At 36.8% G+C, this 24,703-nt stretch overlaps 11 protein-coding genes across 11 annotated transcripts; 8 read left to right on the top strand and 3 right to left on the bottom strand.

Moving 5' to 3' along the window:
* Window positions 1-35: 35 nt before the first annotated feature.
* Window positions 36-4,750, top strand: B0P05DRAFT_523602 (glycosyl hydrolases family 38 N-terminal domain-containing protein). The gene is made up of 25 exons (XM_051576088.1): window positions 36-325; window positions 377-391; window positions 448-649; window positions 697-904; window positions 946-1,360; window positions 1,409-1,424; window positions 1,481-1,494; window positions 1,545-1,579; window positions 1,631-1,858; window positions 1,902-1,940; window positions 1,987-2,040; window positions 2,086-2,152; window positions 2,202-2,297; window positions 2,340-2,591; window positions 2,638-2,857; window positions 2,908-2,994; window positions 3,050-3,155; window positions 3,212-3,269; window positions 3,328-3,352; window positions 3,403-3,611; window positions 3,662-3,697; window positions 3,742-3,819; window positions 3,865-4,015; window positions 4,063-4,165; window positions 4,212-4,750. Exons 1-25 carry the CDS (start codon window positions 98-100, stop codon window positions 4,396-4,398), a joined length of 3,129 nt encoding a protein of 1,042 aa, XP_051438933.1. The 5' UTR covers window positions 36-97; the 3' UTR covers window positions 4,399-4,750.
* Window positions 4,751-8,171: 3,421 nt separating this feature from the next.
* On the top strand, window positions 8,172-8,708 carry B0P05DRAFT_568079 (uncharacterized protein; the record flags this gene model as incomplete). The annotated part of the gene is made up of 1 exon (XM_051581174.1): window positions 8,172-8,708. One exon carries the CDS (start codon window positions 8,172-8,174, stop codon window positions 8,706-8,708), a length of 537 nt encoding a protein of 178 aa, XP_051438932.1.
* A 1,624-nt stretch (window positions 8,709-10,332) lies between these two features.
* On the top strand, window positions 10,333-12,178 carry B0P05DRAFT_502642 (acyl-CoA dehydrogenase/oxidase; the record flags this gene model as incomplete). The annotated part of the gene is made up of 4 exons (XM_051575470.1): window positions 10,333-10,846; window positions 10,899-11,121; window positions 11,164-11,592; window positions 11,636-12,178. Exons 1-4 carry the CDS (start codon window positions 10,518-10,520, stop codon window positions 12,176-12,178), a joined length of 1,524 nt encoding a protein of 507 aa, XP_051438931.1. The 5' UTR covers window positions 10,333-10,517.
* B0P05DRAFT_523590 (inhibitor of apoptosis-promoting Bax1-domain-containing protein) lies at window positions 12,104-13,224 on the bottom strand. Its single transcript, XM_051576087.1, has 5 exons — window positions 13,071-13,224; window positions 12,916-13,024; window positions 12,714-12,853; window positions 12,543-12,660; window positions 12,104-12,494 (listed from the first exon to the last, which is right to left on the bottom strand). The coding sequence occupies exons 1-5, from the start codon at window positions 13,207-13,209 to the stop codon at window positions 12,236-12,238; spliced, it is 765 nt and encodes a 254-aa protein (XP_051438930.1). The 5' UTR covers window positions 13,210-13,224; the 3' UTR covers window positions 12,104-12,235.
* A 1,024-nt stretch (window positions 13,225-14,248) lies between these two features.
* B0P05DRAFT_502635 (kinase-like domain-containing protein) lies at window positions 14,249-16,445 on the top strand (the record flags this gene model as incomplete). The annotated part of the gene is made up of 12 exons (XM_051575469.1): window positions 14,249-14,403; window positions 14,476-14,664; window positions 14,714-14,759; window positions 14,807-14,862; window positions 14,908-15,029; window positions 15,083-15,315; window positions 15,365-15,529; window positions 15,569-15,617; window positions 15,660-15,770; window positions 15,821-15,934; window positions 16,015-16,196; window positions 16,260-16,445. 12 exons carry the CDS (start codon window positions 14,249-14,251, stop codon window positions 16,392-16,394), a joined length of 1,557 nt encoding a protein of 518 aa, XP_051438929.1. The 3' UTR covers window positions 16,395-16,445.
* Window positions 16,446-16,488: 43 nt separating this feature from the next.
* Window positions 16,489-17,322, top strand: B0P05DRAFT_593481 (uncharacterized protein). Its single transcript, XM_051583051.1, has 5 exons — window positions 16,489-16,573; window positions 16,623-16,668; window positions 16,713-16,810; window positions 16,857-17,111; window positions 17,153-17,322. The coding sequence occupies exons 1-5, from the start codon at window positions 16,493-16,495 to the stop codon at window positions 17,285-17,287; spliced, it is 615 nt and encodes a 204-aa protein (XP_051438928.1). The 5' UTR covers window positions 16,489-16,492; the 3' UTR covers window positions 17,288-17,322.
* Window positions 17,323-17,398: 76 nt separating this feature from the next.
* B0P05DRAFT_568074 (uncharacterized protein) lies at window positions 17,399-18,689 on the top strand (the record flags this gene model as incomplete). Its single annotated transcript, XM_051581173.1, has 2 exons — window positions 17,399-17,484; window positions 17,528-18,689. The coding sequence occupies 2 exons, from the start codon at window positions 17,399-17,401 to the stop codon at window positions 18,687-18,689; spliced, it is 1,248 nt and encodes a 415-aa protein (XP_051438927.1).
* A 15-nt stretch (window positions 18,690-18,704) lies between these two features.
* Window positions 18,705-19,019, bottom strand: B0P05DRAFT_439039 (uncharacterized protein; the record flags this gene model as incomplete). The annotated part of the gene is made up of 1 exon (XM_051573734.1): window positions 18,705-19,019. A coding segment is annotated over one exon (315 nt), but the record flags the coding sequence as incomplete, so codon positions are not given.
* A 1,067-nt stretch (window positions 19,020-20,086) lies between these two features.
* Window positions 20,087-21,479, top strand: B0P05DRAFT_523574 (uncharacterized protein). The gene is made up of 4 exons (XM_051576086.1): window positions 20,087-20,591; window positions 20,638-21,068; window positions 21,117-21,331; window positions 21,396-21,479. The coding sequence occupies exons 1-3, from the start codon at window positions 20,188-20,190 to the stop codon at window positions 21,269-21,271; spliced, it is 990 nt and encodes a 329-aa protein (XP_051438925.1). The 5' UTR covers window positions 20,087-20,187; the 3' UTR covers window positions 21,272-21,331; window positions 21,396-21,479.
* B0P05DRAFT_523573 (ubiquitin-conjugating enzyme/RWD-like protein) lies at window positions 21,271-22,121 on the bottom strand. Its single transcript, XM_051576085.1, has 7 exons — window positions 22,075-22,121; window positions 21,925-22,020; window positions 21,800-21,877; window positions 21,649-21,754; window positions 21,532-21,576; window positions 21,396-21,485; window positions 21,271-21,331 (listed from the first exon to the last, which is right to left on the bottom strand). Exons 1-7 carry the CDS (start codon window positions 22,096-22,098, stop codon window positions 21,327-21,329), a joined length of 444 nt encoding a protein of 147 aa, XP_051438924.1. The 5' UTR covers window positions 22,099-22,121; the 3' UTR covers window positions 21,271-21,326.
* Window positions 22,122-22,497: 376 nt separating this feature from the next.
* On the top strand, window positions 22,498-23,973 carry B0P05DRAFT_502622 (Coproporphyrinogen III oxidase). The gene is made up of 5 exons (XM_051575468.1): window positions 22,498-22,555; window positions 22,600-22,636; window positions 22,685-22,808; window positions 22,870-22,905; window positions 22,954-23,973. The coding sequence occupies exons 1-5, from the start codon at window positions 22,534-22,536 to the stop codon at window positions 23,914-23,916; spliced, it is 1,182 nt and encodes a 393-aa protein (XP_051438923.1). The 5' UTR covers window positions 22,498-22,533; the 3' UTR covers window positions 23,917-23,973.
* Window positions 23,974-24,703: the final 730 nt, after the last annotated feature.

The raw sequence follows: 24,703 nt of genomic DNA, 5'->3' as shown, positions 1-24,703 counted from the left end.
GACAAAATAAACATCTCTGTTGTCATGTGATGTGTATACTATTTAAACAAGACGCGCTTAAATCTTTGTCTTTTCTTCTCTTCTTTATCATCTTTATATGACAATTTATGGCCATAAACACAGTCACCATGTAGATCATAGCATGGTGCCTGCTTTAGATCATGCTCCACGCGTGCCTAAAAATATCGCACACTCTCGCATTAATAATTTTATGGCGGGAGGAGGACAATTTTATGGGATGGGCATTCAGCGTGGTCTCTGGCGTATGCATAAAACTGGTTCTCCTCATGTTGAATTAAGCGTCTATAGTGTACCTGAGCTTAAGGTAATCTTTGAATTGCTTGTATACTAAGCTCACCCTATATTGTGTATGTAGCGTATCCCTTTCAGGGTAAGAAAAAAAAACAATGCATGTGTGTATATAAATGCATGAAATAAAAAAAATAGGAAGCGGTTACACAAAAGTTTGAAAAATTTAGTATGGGACAACGCTCCTTTGGTCCTAGTTGGTCTACACATTGGTTTCATGTATCTATTATGATTCCAAGAGAAATGGATGGTCAACAAGTTGTTCTTCAATGGGATATGGGATGTGAAGGCATGGTTTGGGATACAAAGGGTATCCCGCTTCAAGGACTTACAGGAGGGTGTAAGCATTTCAGAATGTATGATTTCGCACTTATCATGTTTTATTAGCTGATCAAGCACGTCATGAATTCATTGTTGACAAACATGCCAAAGCAGGCGATAAACATGAATTCTATATTGAAGCAGCTTGTAATGGCATGTTTGGCGTAGGTGCCAATGATGCTATGGTTGCCGATCCAAACCGATACTTTAATCTTGATAAAGCGGACCTTGTGGTGCCTAATAAGCCTATTCAAACCCTGTTCCATGACTTAAGGTTGGTATTAATCTATTAATAAGACGCTCATAAGGCTCTAGTGTGATTCGTGGCATTGGTTATGATACGGATGAAACTAGTTCTCGTGCAAGAAAGGCTTTGTGGGTCATCAACGAGGTGATTAACCGATTTATATGTGACGATGAAGAAGCCATTCAATCGTGTCTTAAATTGACACAAGACTTTCTTGGTGCAAAGACTGGCGATGGTCAACACAAAGTCACGGCTGTGGGTAACTGTCATATTGATACTGCCTGGCTTTGGCCTTATGATGAAACAAAACGTAAGATTGCAAGATCTTGGTCAAGCCAACTGGATTTGATCAAAAGATATCCTGATTATGTCTTTACTGGTTCTCAAGTACAACAATATGAATGGCTTAAGGAACTGTATCCTACTATCTTTGACAAAATTCAAAAAGTGGAAAAGACAGGTCAATGGGAAATCATCGGTGGTGTAAGTTATGATGATAGAGTCTACATGTCTCATCGTTTATTTTTATAGAGCTGGGTAGAGCATGGTAAGATAATCATAAATAAGTATTTATTATTTAATACGTTTTATGATACTATATAGACACAAACATGCCTGTAAGTATCTCTCTTTTTTTTTAAAGTGAATTAACTAACATGACATTTAGTCGGGTGAATCTCTCTGTAGACAAATGCTTTTAGGGTAATTAGCGTCGATAATCATAATTTTACTCATCCTTTTTATTTAAATCAGTCAAAAATTCTATGAAAAGAACTTTGGAAAAAGAACTCGTGTATTTTGGTTACCGGACTCATTTGGATATTCTGCTCAACTTCCTCAAGTTCTTCGTCAATCTGGCTGTGATTATTTCTTTACTCAAAAATTATCCTGGAACAATATCAACAAGTTTCCTTTGTCTACTTTTTGGTGGACAGGCATTGATGATACAAGCATCTTAGCTCACTTGACGCCAGCAGAAACGTAGGTAGGATTAGCATAGCCTTATATTGACTCAAGTCTATAGATATACTGCTTCTGTAACACCTAGTGAAGTCTATAAATGGTAAAGAAAAAAAAGGAAAATAGACATTCATTTTCTTTACCATTAGTGCTAAAAATCATCACGATATTGAAAGTTCAAACCAAAGCCTCTTGGTTTATGGGTAAATAACAGCTTATCATTTTAACTGTATTAATTACTTGGTTAGACATGGTGATGGAGGAGGAGGTCCCACACCAGAAATGCTCGAACGACTCGAAAGAATGAAAGATGTGGTATAAGCTTGATTTTACTTTATAAAAACAGATGCTTAAGTGTATTTAGGATGGGTTGCCTTCTGTCAAGCCTGGTAGTGCTACAAAATTTTTTGAAGGTCTAGAAAAGCATTCTGATCGTTTACAATCTTACAAAGGAGAATTAGTAAGATTCCAAAAACATCACTGTTTATTAATCTTTTCATAGTATCTCGAATTCCACCGAGGTACTTATACCACTCAAGCATTAGTCAAAAGAGGAAATCGTAAAGGAGAAGTTATCCTTCGCGATCTTGAGTTACTGGCTACTGCTGCTAAGCTTTTATCAAACCAAACAAGTGCCAAATACGAGTATCCATTTGACGATATTGAACGGTTATGGAAGTTGTTATGTCTCAATCAGTTCCACGATTGTTTACCTGGTTCAGCTATCAATCTAGCCTATGTGGATGTTCACAAGGTACATAGAGCAGTGAAATATAGAATTGCCTCATTTTTTCTTTTAGTTTCATCGACAGGTGATCTCAGAATCTTCTTTGCTTCGACACATGGCTCAATCTGTCTTAATCTCTGAAAGCAAGCACCATGAGGATGAAGGTGCAGACCAAAAGGGTGTTATTGTTTTTAATACGTTGCCCTGGACCCGTAACGAAGTCATTGTTTGTCCTGAAAAGAATACGAAATGGACAAATCAACAATACAAGGGGGAATATGAATATCTTTTAGGTAATTGGCATCTGTACGTATGGAGCGTAACATAAACATGATTGCTTTAGTACACGACATTCCTGGATTAGGTGTTTCTGGTTACATTGAGTCTACAGATGATTTGAAGTCAGTTTCTTTGGAAAAATCTGCCCAAGGTAAATGATTTGAAGAAGTCTCAATAGTGTTGAACTCTTTTTTTTTCTATTTTAGCTTACAAATCAAAGAAGGGCCACTTTATACTCGAGAATATGAATTTGAAGGCTGTCTTTAATGCAAATGGTCAACTTGTTGAACTTCTCGATAAAAATTCAGACAGGTATTAAAAGAAAAAAAAAAGAAGGACACTCAATTTTTAACTTTTTTTCTGTTTAGAGGTAATCTTGTACCCGAAAATACTAAGGGTAATGTGTTACAGCTCTATGAAGATGTGGTAAGTTATACAGTAAAAATAACTTTTTTGTTTAAGAAAATTATTTCTTTCTATGTAGCCTACTTATTGGGATGCTTGGGATGGTAAAAAAAAAACACACAATGTCAAATCAATAACTTTTTTTTCTTATTAGTTGAAATATATCATCTTCAGAAATATGTTGAACTGGAAGGCCAACGTACCTTGGAAATCTTATCTGAAGGTCCTGTCAAGGCCGAGTTATGCTTTGAACACAAGATTTCTGATGTTAGTTCAATCAAGCAAATCATCAGTCTTACTTGTATTGGTCATCGCATTGAATTCGAGAATACTGTTGATTGGCATGAAAGCCATCAGTTTTTGGCAAGTGTAACAAAAAAGACTTGCTCTTTCAACTTACAAGTTGTTTTTAGAAAGTAGAATTTAATTGGGATATTGTCACTGATTTTGTGGGTATAAGATTGATAGAATATATGACTAACAAAAGAAAAAGGCCACTTACGACATCCAGTATGGTGTTGTTAGAAGACCCAATCATTACAATACAACCATTGATTCTGCTAAATTTGAGGTAAATTGAACATGCATGCTGTTTTTACTTATGACCTCTTGAAAGGTTTGTGGCCATAAATTTGCAGACTTGTCAGAATCCAATTACGGTATTGCATTGATCAATGACTGTAAATATGGTTACGCTACTCATGGAAAGACACAAAGACTTTCGTTATTGCGGTCACCCAAAGGTCCTGATGAACTTGCTGATATGGGTAAGCGCTCCCTTGTCTAGGATTGCCTATTGACTTTGTTCTATTAGGACAACATAAATTCAAATATGCTATTTATCCACACGAAGGTAGTTACAGCAATTCAGATGTCATGCAAGCTGCTTTGGAGTTCAATACACCTCTGTCTATTCGGTGAGATATCTAGTTGCCGTTTTCTTTTACTCATATATCATATTAGTTCTGCCAAAGGCAAAGAGATCAAGAGTGGTACACTTTTGCCTTCTTTGTTCAAGATAAAAGGATCTAAACAGATCATTATTGATACCGTCAAACTTTCAGAAGGTGATCAAGGTAAAGGAAAACAGATTGTTTTACGTCTTTATGAAGCTTATGGCGGCAAAAGCACTGGTATCCTGTCAAGGTAAAAGAAAAAAACAAACATCATAGCTTATATTTTTCTTAGCCATTTGAACATCAAACATGCCCAAGTTTCAAACATATTGGAAGATGACACAGGTGTTCAATTAGCCAAGAAACATCATGGCTTCTCTGTTACACTTAAACCTTTCCAAATCTTGACACTCAAGATTGATTTGAGTTAAACAATAAATATCGTCTATCCTATCAGCCGTATAAAAATAACTTGGCTGTCGCTTATACTGTTGCAAAATTATTTCAAACGCTTGTGAGACTTATAGGAGAGTTCACTTTGAACGATACTGCAGGAATGACAGCTTAAAGCATGCAAATATACACTGACCCGAAATAAAAATCAGCTCTGTTTTTTTTTGTCATTCGAAATCAACATCAAAGGTATCATGATCCAAGAGCCCTTTAATATGCCAAGATGATACTTAAACGCGCCCAATTTTTTTGTAGATGATTTGTTGAGATGTCTACTTTAGAGTAATATAAGTAGAAAAAAATGAATAACGAGTATGACCGCCTTTGACATCAATCACAGCTTAGTATTGGTTGATCATATTATGTTGTAGTATGAATGTAATGCAATTGAAGATTATTCAACTACCTTCTCATTCTTTCTCCACGAACCCTTGATGGGTCAAAAAATGAAATTTATGTAGCTGCCAAACCAATGGTACTATTCAATTGCTGGGATCAAAAGAACATATTCTAAACGAAAAAATGGGAAATTTCGATACTCTAGTTTTTGAGCAATGGTCCATCAAAGAATGACCTGTTTAAGCCGTGTTTTGAGCGTTTTTGCTCTAGATGTTATATGAAAATTGTGAGTAATGGATCTTTCTAAAGCATCTTATGCTATCTCGAGTGCTGAAGAACATACAAGAATAAAAATAAAGGCATTTTATGCTGTAAATATGGGAGCAAATGGGCATAAAACATACTAGATAGCAGTGTGCAGAGATTAATTAAAATGAAGAGGCGGGTGTAATTGAGATAATGCCAAGAACTGATATAAAATATAATGACTAAATAAAAGAAAACAAAAATTTAAAATAAAATGAACAATGTAGAGGTTATAGGAGTGAATGGCATTGATCCTCTTCAATGGTCTGACAAACATTGGATCGGATGTTTGCCAATATTGCTGTGGATACAATGGGGGTCTTGTCAAAGATAAATCTCATATGAGCAAGCCAAATTTATGAAAGAGTTATTATGAGGATTCGGTATGGTTTGATTCCTTTCCATTGGCAGTACCAGATGTACGAGAAGTTCAGGGACAGAAGAGCCTCTTTGATATCAGAAATAGATATGGTAGGCCATAGAAACTCGAAAATTATTTCCTGTCTACCTTCTCTTTAGTTGGACAGTGGAATAACAAGTGGATGGTTGAGTCTTTTGAAGATATGCAAACTGAGCAAAGAGGGGAATCGAACACTTGAGGCATAATAAAATGCAACAACTTGCGATGAGGAATACACCCCAAGATAAAAGAAGACCCAAAAGTAACAAACGAGTGATTTTCATGACTAATATCCTTTGGTCGAAAGGTCATTTTGGCCATTTTTTACAAAATCGCTTTTTTTGGTTCAAATCAACTCCAAATGTACCCTATATGTTATTAAACATAGTCTGTATGTATCTTAAGCACTTATGCGTGCATAAGCAGGCTTTAAACCATCTTTATACTGTATAAGAAAAGGACAAGGACTTTTATGGATCGTTGAAGCCTGTATTTGCCTGGTATCTTTGCCACATGAATGTCATATCGGATTGGCTACTCACATATAAATACCTTATTAAAAAGGCACTCGATCCCCTCTTAAATGAAAGAAAGAAATGAAAATGTCAAAGTGATGAAAAACTTTAACTTTATGATCCATGATAAGTGAAGGGCAGCTTTTAGAACATACATTAAACATAATGCAAATTATCCTATATTCACAGCTCCACATCAATTACTCATTTTTTGTATGGTAAAAGATATATCCAGCTTAGAGCACAATGTTATTTGGATGATTCGAAGAAGTCAATAATTTATTGTCTAGGGAAAGGTCCTAAAAAATCAATGCATATTTATATACATAGTTTGAAACATTTCTTTATGCTGAGACATATCTTTTAGATTATTTCTTTGGTTGAAGTATAGAAAAACTTGAATTACACAAAAACAAAAGCTCAGATTGAGAGGGGATTCCATGCATAAAAAAAACACCCAGATTGCTTAGAGGACATCTGTTACAAATGCCTGCCATTCTAGAGCGAAGATTTAACACTTTCTCTCTTTTGATCCTGCTTTTGCATACAACCCTTCAATAGAACTGTTAGTACACAATTAGAAAGAGTCATACACAGGCAGTCTTTAAGCAAACAAAATGAGGATCATTGTTTTTTTTTTGTTGCAGCAAAGATTGACTACAAAATTTATGGCCACTGATTTTGGCTGTTGGTTTAATCACACTCATTAAGCCTGTTTTCCATATTATATAACAAGTGAAGGACAGAGAAAAAAGAAAAAAAAAGACGCGTTATCAATTATTTTAAATACTAGTATATATACTTTATTGAAGAAAAAGATAAAAAAGAAACTGGTACTTTAGCCAAATACTGTGAGTATTTGTTTCCAGGAACTAGGACGAGGACCTAAACCAGTTCAATTGAGTTCCCAAAAAGATGGTGCACGTACGCACAAAGCCCCTCAGACCCCCACTATATAGTATTCACACTATCAAAAAAAATGGAATGCCTATCATTTTCAATAGATGATCCGCTCAAACGAATGAATGGACGAACACTATATATAAAAAGCCATTACTCTGTCCGATAGTCGACCCTAAATGAATAGAGCTTGCCACGAATAGACAGATACCCCTTCAAAAGTGAAGCTTAACTTTAGAAAGACTATTCTAGCCATCAGACTAAAATAAGCCCCTCTAAAGGGCATTCACAAAAGAAAAGGCGAATGACTATCAATCCCAGTAACCTTCACTACCGCTTTCTAGCACTATCACAGTAGCAAACGACCAAGACTGCTGCAATACCCTAATAGCCACACACACAAAGAGATGAGACTACCAAGATACCACGAATAGGGTTAAACTTATTACTATCCGATAGGTTCCCCTCCCTCCCCACAAGTGAGAAGAAGGCGCCAAGAAAAGATAGTAGCCTTCCAGCGTTGGGAATATTTGGACTTGGACTGCCAGTGCGCATAACTAAGATGGAATACCCCCTCGAACAGGACCATAAGCTAACCCTCTACACGCGTCTGTTTTACTCTCTATCAAATTCGGCAAAGACCCGTTTAGTGAAAAAAGGCAGACTATCTTGACAGAGAATGCACTTGTACCCAGGTGGTAAATCCCCCCTCAAGTACGTTTGGTACATTATCCTGAAAGGACAGAAAACAAACACGCTGCAAAAAGAAAGCAAAGAAAAAAAGGGTGGGAACCTGTTTTTATATTCTGATAAGTTCCCTAACCATTATTCAGACTCAGTTATACTCAGCTAACTTTCTAAACCCCTGTTTTAAGGGCTTATTGAGGGCTTTAGAGGTATAGAGACTACATGATCGAATACAAAAACATATAATCTATGTTCTCCTAGTGTATTGAGTTGACACAGTAATAATAGCACTATTTTATAAAGCAATCTTTTTCATATAGCTGCATAATCATGGATTTTGTTTGCCGCCAAGGCTTACAGAGTGGTAGTATCAGACATATACAGTTTGAGCTATTGAAAAGCAGAAAAAGAATGCTTATTAAACACAATGAAGAAAGTCGTTGTGCCAAAGATTGACCCAGATCCTAATGATCCTAACAACTACTGCAATTCATTCAAACGAACCTATTCATTCAAACCCCTCTTTGTTGTCTATCTTAGGAAGACACATGGCGTGAGAAAGGGACCAAGTCGTACTATAGTTAAGCCAAGAGTTCAGCCTAATCCTCATGATCCTAACAGCTACTGTCAAACATGCGAAAGGACTTATGCATCCAGGTTGCACTTCCGTCTTCATCTTAGGAGAAAACACACCACTAAACTTAAAATGGATTTAGATCCTAATGATTCTAAAGAGTATCGCCTACCATACCAAAAAGCTCTTATAGCTAGGTCAAGTTACATTACCCAACTTAGTGAAAAGCACGGCATAAAGATAGAACTAGGTCATAATACTGTCAGCCCAGATATTGAACCTGATCCTAAAGATGCTAATAACTACTGTCAAGCATATGAAAGAACTTATTTACGCAAATCAAGCTACATTGAGCATCTTAGGGCAAAACATGGTATAGAAGTAGACTAAATGATGTTGCCTATTTGACAACTGTCGTACATCTTACAAGCTTCTTTAATAATCTGTAGCAAATAAAATACTTCACTCGTACTATTTTATTTCAGTGAGTAGTAGTTGCTAACAATATCTCATACACTATGCGCCCACCAATGTTCTGACACGCACTCAGAGATTGATGTATATCCAAATGGTTTTTACTCTTATGTTAAACTATAAAGCTTTTTAAGAAAATGAAAGCAGAAAGCAAAGTTAGCCGTCTATGTGTGAATATAATAACTCTGTAGTTATCATAAGCTTCAAAATATACAGGGTCTTCTTAAATTTATTCCGCAATATTATTTCTTGGCAGAGATAAGTCATCTGCATTTGATTAATATGGACTAAAGAAATCCTAGTTTTCTTCACCTTATTTAAAGCTACACTTTCCAAACTCAAAAATGTCAAATGTCATTGTAAGCTTTGCTCATCTATAGATTAAAGGCAGAGTAATTTAAAAAGCCTTTAGCCTTTATCTGTATGTCTAAGTCATTGAAATTTCTATATTTTATGTAAAATTCGTATTCGCGCATTTACCCTTAGTCTTTTTTTACTTTATGCATTGAAGTATTATGCATGCACTCAAAATAACCGTGTATAGGAGATTGAACAGCCACATCAAAAAATCGACCTTTTGCTCAAAACTACCTGAAGACGCAGTTATTCGTCTTTAATGCATTAAAAAAGTCTTAGGTTGTTACTTTACAAGTTTATTGACGTAGAGAATACAGAAAATCTAGTAATTGACTACTAAGAAAATAGGCAAAAACATTTTAGAGGTTTTTCATTCATAGTATACCATTCTCATAGTACAATTGACAAGCAAACATTTTGATAAAAGACTAGAGCGTCTGGCGCTCATTTTGAGTATTTAAGCTCATTGTTAGCCTTATTTTTCGTCTTGTAACGTCCAAAAGAAAATCAAAAGTTGCGGAATGACCTGAGTAGTACCCTTGGGTTCTAAGAGATTTTAGGTCAAATTTTACAAGTCGCTTTTTCTGGTCCATCTCGACTCCAAAGGTACCATGGATGTTGATAAACACTGTTTTAGGCATTCAGCAAGCTCTACTATGCCGAAACATACTCTATACCCCACCTCTTTATATGATTATGTAACCCTGTGTAATTGTTTGTTCTTTTAATGGAACATTGGTCAAATTAATGCATCAATAGAATTCGTACATCTTATTTTATAGAAAAAAAAAGACATGTTTATTTCAAGCTGTATGGACCCAGTGGAGCCTTGTCACTAAAGGTGATTGAAATAAACTTTTTTTTATAAAACACTTGAAGCAATGATCAATATGCTTATGTAAAAATGGACGGAGTGTTCGCCTAATTTGATCAATGAAATATTGCTTTACTAATGTTCAGAAAAAAAGAAGAGAAACGTTGTTGGTCACTCTATGAAGGTCAAGTGCCAAACTATAAATGCCATTTTTTAGCCGTACAATTCTCTCACACAGTTCAATATAAACATTCATACAATTCAGTTAGTTTTTATCCATCATGATACTCCTTTAGAAGACTGTTCGGTAAAATTGTTAAGGCTTTTCTTGTAAAGAAATACATCTCCGCTATAGTAGAATTTAGAACAGTCTACATAATCTTCATATGCGTTTTATTTAGATTGTTAAGAAAAAACTTTTTTTTCTTCTCAGCTTTTTTCATTAATAAGCATATATGCTTTGATTTTCCCCCACAAAACAAGATTGAAAATAAACAAACCATTCGTTTTTTTTCTCTTTTTTCTTTATCCCCCTCTCTCTTTTAATACTTGCAATGAAAGCATTCACTCGCGAAGAAGTCAGGCGTCATGCTTCTGAAGATGATTTATGGATCATTATTGATACCAGTGTATATAACATGAGTTCCTTCAAGGATATGCATCCTGGAGGTGTATTTCCTATTCTAGAATATGCTGGAAAGGATGCCACAGATGCTTTCTATGGTCTTCACCGTCAAGAAGTCCTTGTGAAATACAACAGATATAAGATTGGTACTATTCAATCTGAACAACCTCAAATTGATTTCTATCAACCTGGTGACTTGTCCAAGGTTCCTTACGCTGAATCAAGTGCTTGGATGGGATTCAAGTCCCCTTACTTTACGCAAGTATATATGTAATACAGTTTTTTTTTGTTTTTCTAATCGCTACTATAGTGAATCTCACTTCAAGTTTCGTCGTGCTATTCGCGAGATCTGTGATGAGTTGGCACCTGAAGCTCGTGAGTTCGAGGAATCTGGTACCAAACCTTCTGATGAGTTTATGCAAAAATTGGGTAAGCACAACTTGCTTGCTGCCAACATTGGTCCTTCACCTGCCCTTGCTGGTTTGATTCTTCCCGGCGGTGTTCGTGGTGAAGACTTTGATTATTTCCATGAAGTAATGTGTGCTTGTGATATCTAGATACTGACTCTTGTTTAGATGATTCTGCATGAAGAATTTGGTCGATGGAAAGTACGTGGTTTTGATGATGGTGTCGTAGGTGGTATGATCATCTCTGCTCCTACTGTGCTCAACTTTGGTTCTCCTGAACTCAAGAAGCGACTTGTGCCTGAGATCTTTGCTGGTAGAAAGCGTATCAGTCTTGCAATCAGTGAACCTTATGCCGGTAGTGATGTTGCTCGTATTCGTACCACAGCTAAGCGTACAGCCGATGGCAAGCACTTTATTGTCAATGGTGTTAAGAAATGGATCACAGGTGGTTGTTGGGCTGATTGTTTCTCTGTCGCTGTTCAGACAGAGAAGGGCATGTCGATGCTTTTGATTGAACGTGGTGAAGGTGTTGAAACCAAATTGATCAAGACTTCTTATTCTCCTAGTGCTGGTACTGCCTATGTCACTTTTGAAAATGTAAGTCATATGTTCTCTATAACAATCACTTATTTTGTTATAGGTCAAAGTGCCTGTTGAAAACTTGTTGGGTCAAGAAAACAAGGGTTTCTTGGTCGTCCTTTCCAACTTTAACCATGAACGTTGGGTCATGCTCACCGGTGGCAGTATTGCCTGTCGCTTGGTCATTGAAGAATGCTTCAAATGGGCCAATCAACGTCAAGTGTTTGGTAAACGCTTGATTGATCAACCTGTGATCCGTAACAAACTGGCCAAGATGATCTCTAGTCTTGAAAGTGTCCATGCATGGATTGAACATTTGACTTATCAAATGAACAACATGAGTTACAGTGAACAATCTGACAAATTGGCTGGTCCTATTGCCTTGTGTAAATACCAAATCACCCGTGTCATGCATGATATCTCTGATGAAGCCTGTCAAATCTTTGGTGGTCGTGCTATTACCAAGACTGGCATGGGTAGAACCATTGAAACACTTCAAAGAACCTACAAATTCTCTTCTATTCTCGGTGGTTCTGAAGAAATCATGGCTGATTTGGGTGTCAGACAAGCCATGAAGAAATTCCCTACAGGTGCTCGTCTTTAAATTAAAAAATAAACATCATTCTAAAATATATATATACATATATATAATTATTACTATTTAATCACTTCTGCTTGTTAAATCAAGAATTTCCAAAATACGAAGGAAAAGATTAATCACATCCAAATAGAGACTGACAGAGGCAAGGATATAGTCTTCAGGTGAGTATTTGTTAAAGATGAGATATGTGTCAAACAAGATGTAGCCACTGAATATCACGACACCACCCACAGCAAGTGCAAGTTCAATTTCCTTAGAAAATGGAAAGAACATTTGAATAAGACCTGCAATAATCAAGACCCAAATACCACCCATCAAGCTAATCATATGTCAGATGAGTATTCATGGTGTTTTGTTAGTGACTTACAAAGGTGCTAATCCACTAAAATCCCATTTTGACTGAAGTGTAAAGAGTGTCAGACCCACAAAGACACCCAATGTAATAAGCAACGCTTTCAAGACAATTTGTTGATCATAAAAAGTGACTACATCAACATGATTCAGCCCCCCTAGTCCATTTTGGTTACACATAACTTACCAATGGCGCCTACCAAGTGTGCTTCAAGTAATGTAAATAAACCCAAGAAGGTATAATTCAAAGGGAATGATCTTGCTTTCCAGAATAAAGCAAACAATACACCAATTGTACCAAACATGGAAACATAGAGCATCCAGACACTATGTGTATTACTTACTGTCAATATTTTTTTTATTGGCTACGCCTAAAAGATAATACTTACTTTGTTTGTACCCAATGTTTAGCAGTCTGATTAAACATATAGGTAGCAGACAAGGCACTTGTAGCCAAGAGTTGAACAGCTAAAATGGAGTAGACCTTTCTAACAAACTCTAAAGTAAAACATCAGATAAAAGTAAAGATATCAAGATTACTTACGTAAACGAACTTGTTTTGAACTATTAGCTACTGTTTCTTTAAACATATCATCGCCAGCATTATTTCCACCGAGAAAAGGTTGATTTTCCTCATCATAAGCTGGAGGAGGAACTGGGTAGTTTGTACTTCCATAAGACATTTTAAATAGAAAGTGAAAGAAAAAAAACAAAAAAATTATGCAATTCCAGCTCATATGAATTACACAATCTAATTTTTCATTGGTTAGTTCTTAAAAGTCATGTGATAAGCAAAGTATGTCATGGTAAACACTGGATCTATTCAGCACGATAGAGGCATTGGTACTGACCAGCGTATATTTAAGTATGAATAAGCTATGTACATGTTTATTATTTTTTTTCTCAGAATCGAATTGGTTAGGATACTCTTCTGAATTAAAGGAAGTGTGAGTTTTTTTTTTGTGTTGGACGAAAAGAGGAGGTAGTTTAGTTTCTGTTAGTTTCAGCACATAGAAGTGGAAAGGGTGGAGTTGTATAAAAATTGGTTTTGAAACTGGTCTATAGAAAACAAGTCTAATACTATAAGCCTCTGAGGCAAGAACAAAGCACTCGGGATAATAAAAACTAGTTTTCTATGGTTTACAAGCAGGTATTTTGAATCAGCATTTTGCATCAATGCTGAAAAGTACCCATTGAGATTTCTTCGTTATGCATTTGACTCCTACTGTCTCTAAAAAGCTTTGCGTCATTGAAATAGGTCTCTATCGAAATAGCCCATGGTCACTCTACTATAAGCTTTTTCTTGGTCAAGAAGTAAGCCTAGCTTCATATCTTGATAGTTATAAAAGACATTTTACATAAGGGCTTGGGTTAAAGAGCGATGTTTTGCTAGGTCACCTTGAGACATAAAACCCAATGGATTTCTGTTGACCTGTTCATCAAGACCTTGATTGTTGTCTACACTGCTTGTTTCTGAATCATCAAAGGGTGTTTTCTAGTGGCTCATTTCTTGCTTGAAGTGGCTTGACTACTGGCGTTTTTGTATAGGATAACAGTTTACAGTTCAAAAAGTAAAATACACACATACTCTTTCTCTCTTAAATTCAGTGTATAGAGTCATCGGACACTCAACATACTTTTTAGTCCAATTAAGCGTATAGAGATACATTTTCTTTTTTTTTTTCCCTTTTTTTTTCATTGATAAATTGTTACCACTCTTCTATGACAACACGTCCTCTAAGTACAAATACAACCAAGACTTTGATCTCTCCAGACAATGAGTCTTCCAACTCTGATCGCGATGTCTTTTATTCTCTAGACACCAGCATTACCAAAAAGAGACAAACTACAGACGAACAAGAACTGACAAGAAAAATGTCACGACTATCCGACAATGATTCCCCCAAGAATAATACGCATGAGACATCCAAACCCACAGAACAACCAAGGCCTGTGCCTCCACGCCCTGTCAGTAACTTTTCTTTAGAAAGTCCTGATTGGGAAAAACACAATACAGCTTGGGCATTTCTGCAGCCTCTAGACCCTTCATATACATCCAAATATTTGACCAAAAGAGAACCTGATCATAATGGACGCGTTGGATTTTTGATTGGTCGTGCAGAAGATTGTGATGTTAGGTAAACTAAACTGGATAAAAAAGACTCGCTTATTCATGTTGTGTTCTAGAGTGAAAATGGATGCGATTAGTAAACAGCATTGTTTGATTTATATGGTACATGATAGCCAAAACATAATACGGATATCTTATTTTGTCTATAGGAAACAGGCGCCACTGACAAAGCGAAAGGTATTCGTATTTATATTGAAGATAAAAGGTAATATACAACCACAAAACATTGTTTTAACTAATTATTATCTAGTTTCAATGGTACATTTGTTAACGGTCAACACCTTGGCAATGGAAGACGTGTCTTGTTAAGAAATGGAGATGAAATTCAATTGCTAAGAAGTCCTAAATTCCATAATCCTGATAAATACAAATGTAAGTGTTTGTGTGTGTGTGTGTCTATCATGGTGTCTGATATGCCTTATTAGTTTTCCGTATTCTGTTTCCTCCAAAATACGAAGCCAATACGTGTGAATCAGAGTATGAATTTGGATCACTTTTAGGTTCTGGCAGCTTCGCTAGTGTTCGTCTTGCTACCCACAGAATCACAAAGCGTAACTATGCTATCAAGATCCTTGAAAAAGTTCGTTTTTCAAAAAAACCCAAAATGCTAGATTCGATTGTAAATGAGATTGGTATAATGAATAGCATGACAAAGCATGTAAGTGACAGGCTATTCTTTGCTATTTTTTTTTTCTAATGGTTATTAGCCATTAGTAGTACAAATGATTCGAACTTTTAATGAATTACAAAAAATGTACCTTGTCTTGGAATATGTGCCTGATGGTGAATTATTCCAGTACGTGGTAGACAATAAATTCTTGGATGAAGATACAACCCGTTTTATCTTTTGGCAATTGTTTACTGCTATTAAGGTAAGCCATTCGGTTTGATACGCTTACTGACCTGTCTAGTTTCTTCATAAAAACAATATTGCTCATCGTGATTTGAAGCCTGAAAATGGTAATCTATCCAACATCCCTACTGTTGACTAATACAGGTTAGTGTTACTTGCCAACCGAGAAACACTTCATATTAAAGTATCTGATTTTGGTCTGGCCAAATCTGAAGAGCGTAATCAAGCCTTTGATTCTCAATGTGGTACACCTAATTACAGTAAGATCTTCTTGTATTGTTGTTCTTTTTTTAACTTGTTCTTTATTTAGTCGCCCCTGAAATCCTTGACCCTGCTAAACACCGTTCTTATGGTAAGAAATGTGATCTTTGGTCTCTTGGTGTCATGTTGTATATCTGTCTATGTGGATTTCCACCCTTTTCAGGTAAAAGAAATATATATATATATATATATATATATACATATACATATATATTGATAAACTTGTATATATATATATCATAGAGGAGAATGGTCCACCCAGTATGAAGATGCAGATCAAGACGGGAGCTTATTCTTTCCCTTCCCCTTGGTGGGATAAGATATCAGACAATGCTAAAGACTTGATTAACAAATTACTGACAGTTGACCCAAAACAACGTTTAGATATTGATGGTGCTCTTGATCATGACTGGATGGTGATGAATGTAAGTATAAAGACACTTCTATCTGGTTTATGTTTTTATATATATATATATATATATGAATAGGCAGAAGGATTGTATGCCAGACAAATCAAACTGGGTGAGAATGTACTTGAACAAATACAAGCATTGTCAGAACCTGTTGGTTATACACCCACTCAAGCCATTAAGAATACACAGGATATCAACAGTCAAAAATAAAGAATTGTATGTAGCACAAAGAACAATAAACAAAGATCATAAGATGCCATCCTTATTTAGCTTCTTGTTTATTTTGTATTTCTTTCTTTCTTTTATATATGTTTTCTTTTACAAATCCAAAATGTTGCTTCATCATACCATCCAGGTACGGTGTCATTTTAATGTTAACTATATGGATTGTAGGTAAACAATAAATACAGACATCATTGTCGTATTGACTACAAGTAGGGCATAAGCATGTATTTTAGTGTTCAAGCATTTAGAGGCATCAGTCGTAAGTAAAATATCAATAGAGATACAACTTCTTGATAGACATAGCCTTTTTCTCTCATTTTAATCCTACAGCATTGATTGTGTTTGGAGTGATTCACCTTGTGTTTGTTGTCTTATGTTTATTTGGATATACACTTCATTGGGTAAAGAAAAAAAAAAAGTGTGTGTGTAATACTGACAAAGTTATAGTTTAAGCGATCCATTAGTCGATATCACCGTTATGCCAATCTGTTTGCTTGTTCAGTAGCCATTGTCCTGTTGGATACTCTGATCAACTGTATCTTATTTTCAGTCAACAAGCATGAATTTATTGACTGGTGTATCAGCAGTACTACATTGCCAATCCGTATTCAACAACCTGATGTCTGGTTCAATTGTCACAGACTGTTTGATGCCGAGGCTAAATTTGCTTTTACCTCGCTTGTGTTGATGATACTGATCTATGTAAGTGCATGTCCATATAAATAGATATACTGAATTGACAGGTCTATTGGGTTTCGGTCATTATAATTGATTCAAGAAATTTCGTCATGATGGGCCCAGAAATGTCCATTCGACCCCCAAGAAGAGACATGACCTTATCTCAACCAGATCAACATCCTACCATCATTTTAGCCTAACTGATTTTTAAATTTTAGTCTATTTCTTTTCCTCTTGTAAATAAAACCATGACATCCTTTATTGAGAAATCCATTCAGCGTGTGGCCATTATAGGATGTGGTCCTGGAGGCATGGCTGCTGCTAGAGCATTGCGTAAAGAGCAGCATTTTGCAGAAATTGTGGTGTTTGAAAGAAATAATCATACAGGAGGCACTTGGTAAGCATAGCTATGGTATTCATTGGGTTTAATAGATCCATAGGAAATACTCTCCCGAAACAAACGCGCCTCCGCCTATACCTTCTACCAATGCCCTTGTAGTTGATACAACACTCAACACAAGAGAACTGTATTCCCCCATCTATGCTAATCTTCATACCAACCTACCTCATTCTGTCATGTGCTTTCATGATGTGCCTTTTCCGAAAGAAACACCGCTTTATCCAACACACCAACATGTGATGGACTATCTGTCTTCTCTAGCTCAGAAAGAAGACCTGTTATCCCTTGTACGATTCTCAACACTCGTCACCCGTGTGGAGTACGAACATGATCAATGGCAAGTAACCATCAAAGATCTCAACCATGGCTCCACCACAACCGAGACATTTGATGCGGTTGTTGTGGCAACAGGACATTATGCAGTCCCTTTTATTCCCGACTTGCCTGGTATTCAAGACACTCAGCTTGAATTGATCCATTCAAGAGATTATCGTCACCCCAATGCATTTAAAGACAAAGTGGTGCTGGTCATTGGCGGTGGATCTTCTGCGAATGATATTGTACGCGAAATATCGTCTGTCGCCACCAAAGTCTATCAGTCCATTCGAACACAGACAGAACTCTCGCGTCAAGCCATCGAACTCAACCCACCACACGTACATCAAGTCGCCCTTGTCAAGCAGTTTTGTTCTGACAGACAGATTGAACTACAAGACAGCCAGGTCTTAAACGATGTTGATATCGTCATTTTCGGCACAGGCTATCTATACAGTTTCCCATTTTTGCCTTTTGCTGCTGATGAATTGATCAAGACAGGCCAGAAAGTACATCATGTAGACCATTACATGTTTTATCAAAAGAACCCCACATTGTGCTTTTTGGGATTGCCTATTCGTGTAGTACCTTTGCCTTTGATGCAGCGACAAAGTACGGTGATGGCCCGATACTGGAGTGGCAAGATCCCCATGATGCCTCATATTGTTTCGAAAGTATCAGAAGCAGAGGATGATCGACTTGATTTTGTGATGGGTGTTGCGCGCGAATTTGAATATGACGATCAACTGGGTGCTTGGGCAGAAGGCTGGATCGATGATCAAGAGGACTGGCAATCCAATCATCCGATCACAGGTCGATTGACAGACGAATGGAAAGACTTGAGAAAAAACGCATTGGTGCTTCGCAAACAGTATTTAGGCTACTGAATTTATTTCCATTAAACACTGAGTACATGCACACATAAAATGATAATGTTCAAATAAACGAGCACGTCGAATGTCTACTGTGTCATGGACAGATCCATAAGAGATACAGGCCTCTTGTCCCTTTTGAATGGTGCGATTCGCAATAAACTTGAGTTGTCTACCTTCTCTGATCTTGTTGACATTGGCATCACATGCATGGTTAAAATACACAGCAGAGGGATAGATACCCCATCCCAGCAATTCCAGATCGTCTGTTACTGTGCCATCAGGCGACATTTCCCATAACCCAAAACTATTGGCTCTTTCGCGGAAATAGATGGCTCTAAACAATGCATGGTCCACTTCAATCACAGGCACACCAAAGCAACGGTTAGAAAAGGCACGCTTCAATAAACAATAGAGTGCCATGACATGAAGTACTTGTTCAGGCAACCAACTCCACAGTGTTTGCTTGTCCATCTGATTTAGATCAGGTACTGCATCACAATAACTCTTAAAGTGAGATAGTTCATTGTTCTGTATCACCCATAGACTATCAAACGATGGCTTTATTGTTCCGTTCAGTTTGCTAATCACACAGGCAGCAATCAATCGACACATGGCCTTGTCTGTATCTTCCATAGGCCTAACTAAGTCTAGATCATGAGTTGCCATATCCCAAGCCTTTTCTAGCCATTCTGAGAGCATTGAGTCATCTTGGATATCGACAGTGGGTATAGATGACATAGACTGACATAGTGTATTCTCTCTCTGTTGTTTGAATTCAGTATCCAATCTATAATAAGCAGCCAAAAGACGTTGATCTTGTTGTTGCTGGAATGCGTCTCTGCATTTTTCTGAACAAAACAAGACATCTTTAAATAGATTTGAGTCTTTTTTATAAGGTATGTTCCATGCTTTTGCTAACTGAGTTTGATCATGAATCCTTGTCTTTTGTTTCTTTGGATAACTAAAATCAAAACACCAGCTACATGTTTCTGGTGTCCATTCTTGAGATACTGTAGTGGCCAATGGTTCAGACACATGAACCACTGTACCTACTTCAATCGTCTCTAGTGCTTTATATCCTCTTCCTTTACCAGGCAACAAAGTTACTTGGAGCATTTTGTTTCAAAAAACAAATAAATAAAAAAAAGTTTTTTTTTTTTTTTTTTTATTTTATAAAAACTCAATTCAGCTGTCAATCAGAATGAACAGCAAATCAGAGTGCTTATTGAATAATATTCACCGTTTTTGACTCGGTGAGTTTGTTTGGTACCCAAAAAAAGTAGGTGCGTGGTCGATCCCTCTTTTTTCGATTGGACTTCATGACGTCTTGTATGGAAATACACCGATTGAGCTTATCATCATCTGAACCCTGACAAAATTGTTCAGGACCTCATCTTTTTTCACCTTACTTTTATTCCTCCGACTAAACAAATTAGCAAGCTACATAAATAGGAACATCATCCCTGTCCTCCTTTTTTTTTCAAATTGTTCAATTAGAAAAAACCCCATTATGCTTCTTATTACAGGTGCTGACCAATACATTGGATACGCTATCACATCTCATTTGGCTGAACATCAAGCCTTACGATCTCAACTTCGGGTGCTATGTCAAAACAAGTCTCGTTGCCATGGTTTCGCTAAAGCTGGTATGGATGTCCGCCAAATTGATTATTTACACCCTCATCAACTCTCATTGGCTATGCGTGGCGTAGATCATGTCATCCTGGCTATTGGGAATGAACTGAACCGTGTTGACCATGCCAAATCCATCTGTGCTGTAGCTGCTCAATCGGGTGTATCGAGCATTATCTGTATTTCTCATGTGGGTGCTAGTTCAAAATATGCTTCACTTCAAGATTATGGTCAGATTGAGTCTGCTGTTCTTCACAGTGGATGCCCACACACGATTCTCAGGTATAATGTCGATAGTGTAAAGCAACTAGGTTAATGCTATCTTTAGACTTGATTTTGTACAACAATACTTTCATTTGTGGTCTAATTACGCTGAAAAGCATCGCCAAGTCTTACTCCCTTTATCTGAAGACATGGAGATCTGCCCTGTTGCTATTTCTGATGTATGTAAAGTGATTGAAAGTCTTTTGGTACAAGATGGTCAAACAAAGCCTTTAGACGATGCTCATGATGGACAAGTCTATACACTCACAGGTCCTCAAATCAATGGTAAACAACTGGTCGAATACTTGTCTTCAAGCACAGGCTATGCTCATTTCAAGTATCGTCATGGTCGACCTATGGACCTCAGTTATTACTTGAGCGGGCTCAGTAAAGATATCTGGTTTGATGCTCGATTAAAGCAAGAAATGTCACACATGTACCACGACACATTTGATAGAAAAGCTTATAAAGACAAGGCTTATGCTACTCCTACAGGTAACATAACATAGACAAGTTTACTAAGGCTTGACTCATCTTTCTTAGATAAACAGATTCAAACGTATTTGGATTACTTTGATTGGGTTCAAACATCTGGCAGTATTTGTGTACCACATACAAGCATGTTGACAAAATCACCTTGTGAACCTATGCAACTCTTTTTTGAACAGAATGCCAATAGCTTTAAACCTCGAGTCTAGCTTTCTTTTAAAATAAAATTTTATGTATATATAAAAAGAAACACACCATCTTATTTTACACTAGAAGAGAGAACTATGAGCCAACAAAGAACCTTTTTATATATATATATATATATACACTTACTGGCATATTTTCTGGTCCAATCTCTTGCTGTGGATTCATAACGAGAACGATCCGTTTTATAGATATGAGCAAGTTCAGGCACAAGTGGGTCTATCCAGAGAGATAAATACATTTACATAATACATGATTTACTTACCATCAGGATTGGGGTCAGTAAGCAAAGAACAGACAGACAAGAGCACTAAAAAAAAAAAAAAAAAAAAATGACATTAATTTCCCCTTCTGAGTTTATAACGGGCCGCGTGTTCTTTACCCTTGGAAATAGTAAGAGCAGGAGACCATTGATCCTTCAGGATGTCAAGACAAATAGAGCCATTACTGTTGATATTAGGGTGATAGATTTTAGTGGTAAAGTTAATCTAATCAATAGCATGAGCCATGGCGGATGACAGATAGAGTATTACCTTTGGTGGTTTAAAGGGGTAATCAGTAGGGAAATGAATAGACAAGAAAAAGACACCGCCTTGGTAAGGACTATCTTCCTATAGTATCATGAGTGATATGTAGTGGTGGTATCAATATCACTTACGGGACCCATAATAGTTGCTTGCCAATGAAACATGTCATCGCCAATAGGACCTGCTGAACAAGAAGAAGGTGGGTCACGTTCGAGATCTTTGAGTTCCTATGATGCCGTTAGTCATGTCCATTTTATTCACACAACTAGTTTGTTATTTACTTTGTTGATACGTTTTAAAGCCATTGTAGTTTCTTACTAAAAAAGAAGGGAAAGAAGAGGAATAAGAGAAAAAAAAAAAGAAGTGCTCAAATAGCATGGCCCACGCGACGGCTAAAGTTAGCCAATCAAATGCATGCGGTTATTTGTTTGCTGATACCATGTGTACAACCAATAGTCCAACATAGAGAGTAATGGTTGGTTTTAGTAGAGTATGAAGAAAGGGTGGAATTAGAGTGTGTATAAAGGCCAAAGGAAAGAAGCAGAATTTATCTCGAAAAGTACAATAGTAGCTAACTTTGTCAATGTGCCCTTATTGCTTTGTATAATAATACCCGAGAAGTATCTTGCTCAGTCTTATCGTTGTATTAATGCACATCAAAGTGGGGACTGCGATTTTGTTTGGGTGTATATTTCCACTTCATGGGGTGATAATTTTCTTTTCTTTTTTTCTGCTTGTATATGCTTCGAGGCAAATCAACACGTAAGAAATACACATACTGTGTTGATATTCATACATTGTTATAGTTATCAAGTCGGTTCGCTCGATTCGACCTTCTTTACTGTAAGTGTATATTATAACAAAAAAAAAATAGCTACTTACTTGCACTAGTCCACGCTTTTATGCTACTTCTCGTACAGCTACTGTCAGCAGTGGTTGGAGAAACAAGACTTTATTAGGTGCTGCTGCTGTTACTAGCGCTACTTTAGCTTTTGGTATCTGGAATACAAACCAAGTAAAGGGCTTGTTATTGTTATCGGTTATGCTGATTCTTTTTCTTTTTCTTTTTCTTTTAGGCCCATTGTGATGCTATTTCTGATGATAAACAACGTGTAAGTAGTCTATCCTATCTCTTTGTTGCTGATTGATGTTGCCTATAGAGAGCAGAAGGCCCTATCACAGACAGAGACCCTATGCGTCTTCGTATGGAAGCCTTTGTCAAGGGTCTCCAGAACCGTATTGTGAACGAAATTGAACAATTGGACGGCAAGCAGTTTGTTCGTACCACTTGGGAACGTGCAGAAGGAGGTGAAGGCATTACCTGTGTCTTGCAAGACGGTAATGTGTTTGAAAAAGCAGGTGTGGGTGTCAGCATCGTCTATGGTCAACTGCCCAAGGCTGCTGTGGAACAAATGAGACATGATCGTGGTAAGGATATTAGTGCAGATGGCCCTGTCCCTTTCTTTGCTGCTGGTATCTCTCTTGTCATGCATCCTCATAACCCCAATGCACCCACTGTCCATTTGAACTATCGCTATTTTGAAATTGAGAATCCTGATGGTACACCTAAAATGTGGTGGTTTGGTGGTGGATCTGATTTGACGCCTTCTTATCTGTTTGAAGACGATGCAATTCATTTCCATCAAGTGTTGAAAGATGGTTGTGACAAGTATGACAAGAAATACTACAGTCAATTTAAGCAGTGGTGTGACAAATATTTTTTCATCAAGCACCGTGGAGAAGCCCGTGGTATTGGTGGTATCTTCTTTGATGATTTAGACGATAAACCTGCTGAAGAAATCTTTGGATTTATTAAGGAAATGGGCAATCGATTCACCACATCGTATATTCCAATCATGAAAAAGCGTATGCATATGAAATTTACGCCTGAAATGAAAGAGTGGCAACAAATTCGTCGTGGTCGTTATGTTGAGTTCAATCTTGTATGGGATCGAGGTACTAAGTTTGGTTTACAAACACCCGGTGCTCGTATTGAAGCCATTTTGATGTCTTTGCCACTTACATCGCGTTGGGAATACATGAAGGAAGCAGAAGAAGGTTCAAGAGAACAAGATTTAGAAGAAGTTTTGAAGAATCCTAGAGATTGGATTCCTCTTGACTAGAAAGATATATCCATTTTCCCCTTTTATTATTAAAAAGACTCATTTCATCAGACAAGTAATCAACATCATCATTCAATTTTTTTTTTTTTTTTATCAGCCAGGCATTTTAACAGAATCAACGTGATTCGATTTGAGTGAGCAATAAGCGCAATGACCAGAAGAATTAGTCTCTTTTAAAGGCTTTATCACGCGTACAAGATCATGTATTTGGTCTAAAGTAGTGTGGTCTTCATAATCAACTATGTTCAAAGAAGCAGAGGAAGCAGTCTTGCTTGACTCTTCTGCTAGGCTCAATGTAAAGTTACGTATATCTGTAAAGGTTGTCCGTGTCTCAGTGTCCATTAAATCAAGAGAAGCATCAACACCAGGTAAATCAGGCAAGCCTAGTTTGGCCAATAGTTTCTTCGTTTTCGCCTGTTTAGCAGATAGTTCATTATCCAACAAACATAATCACGAATTTAATAAAAAGAAAAATAAAGTCATTTCTACCGTGTATATGTGTAATAAAATAATATATTTGCATCGACATTCATGATAAAAGAACAAATGAGATTAAAGAAATGTTTCTTTAAAGTAAAAAGCTAGAACCAGAAATCTGGTGAGCCAATTGGAACATTGCATATTCTTATGCAGGATAGCATAGTAACTGTAAGAATCAAGTACAGAGAGAGATACAACAAGACTTGAGATAAAATCAACAATACCAAAGAAGAAAACTATATATATATATATATATATATATATTGAATGTGACATGCTCTAAGTCTTTTATAGTTCAATAGCATAG

Source organism: Gilbertella persicaria, assembly GCF_025201335.1.
Source record: "Gilbertella persicaria strain CBS 190.32 chromosome Unknown B0P05scaffold_3, whole genome shotgun sequence".
NCBI lineage: Eukaryota > Fungi > Mucoromycota > Mucoromycetes > Mucorales > Choanephoraceae > Gilbertella > Gilbertella persicaria.
This window is presented reverse-complemented; position numbering and strand designations above follow the sequence as displayed.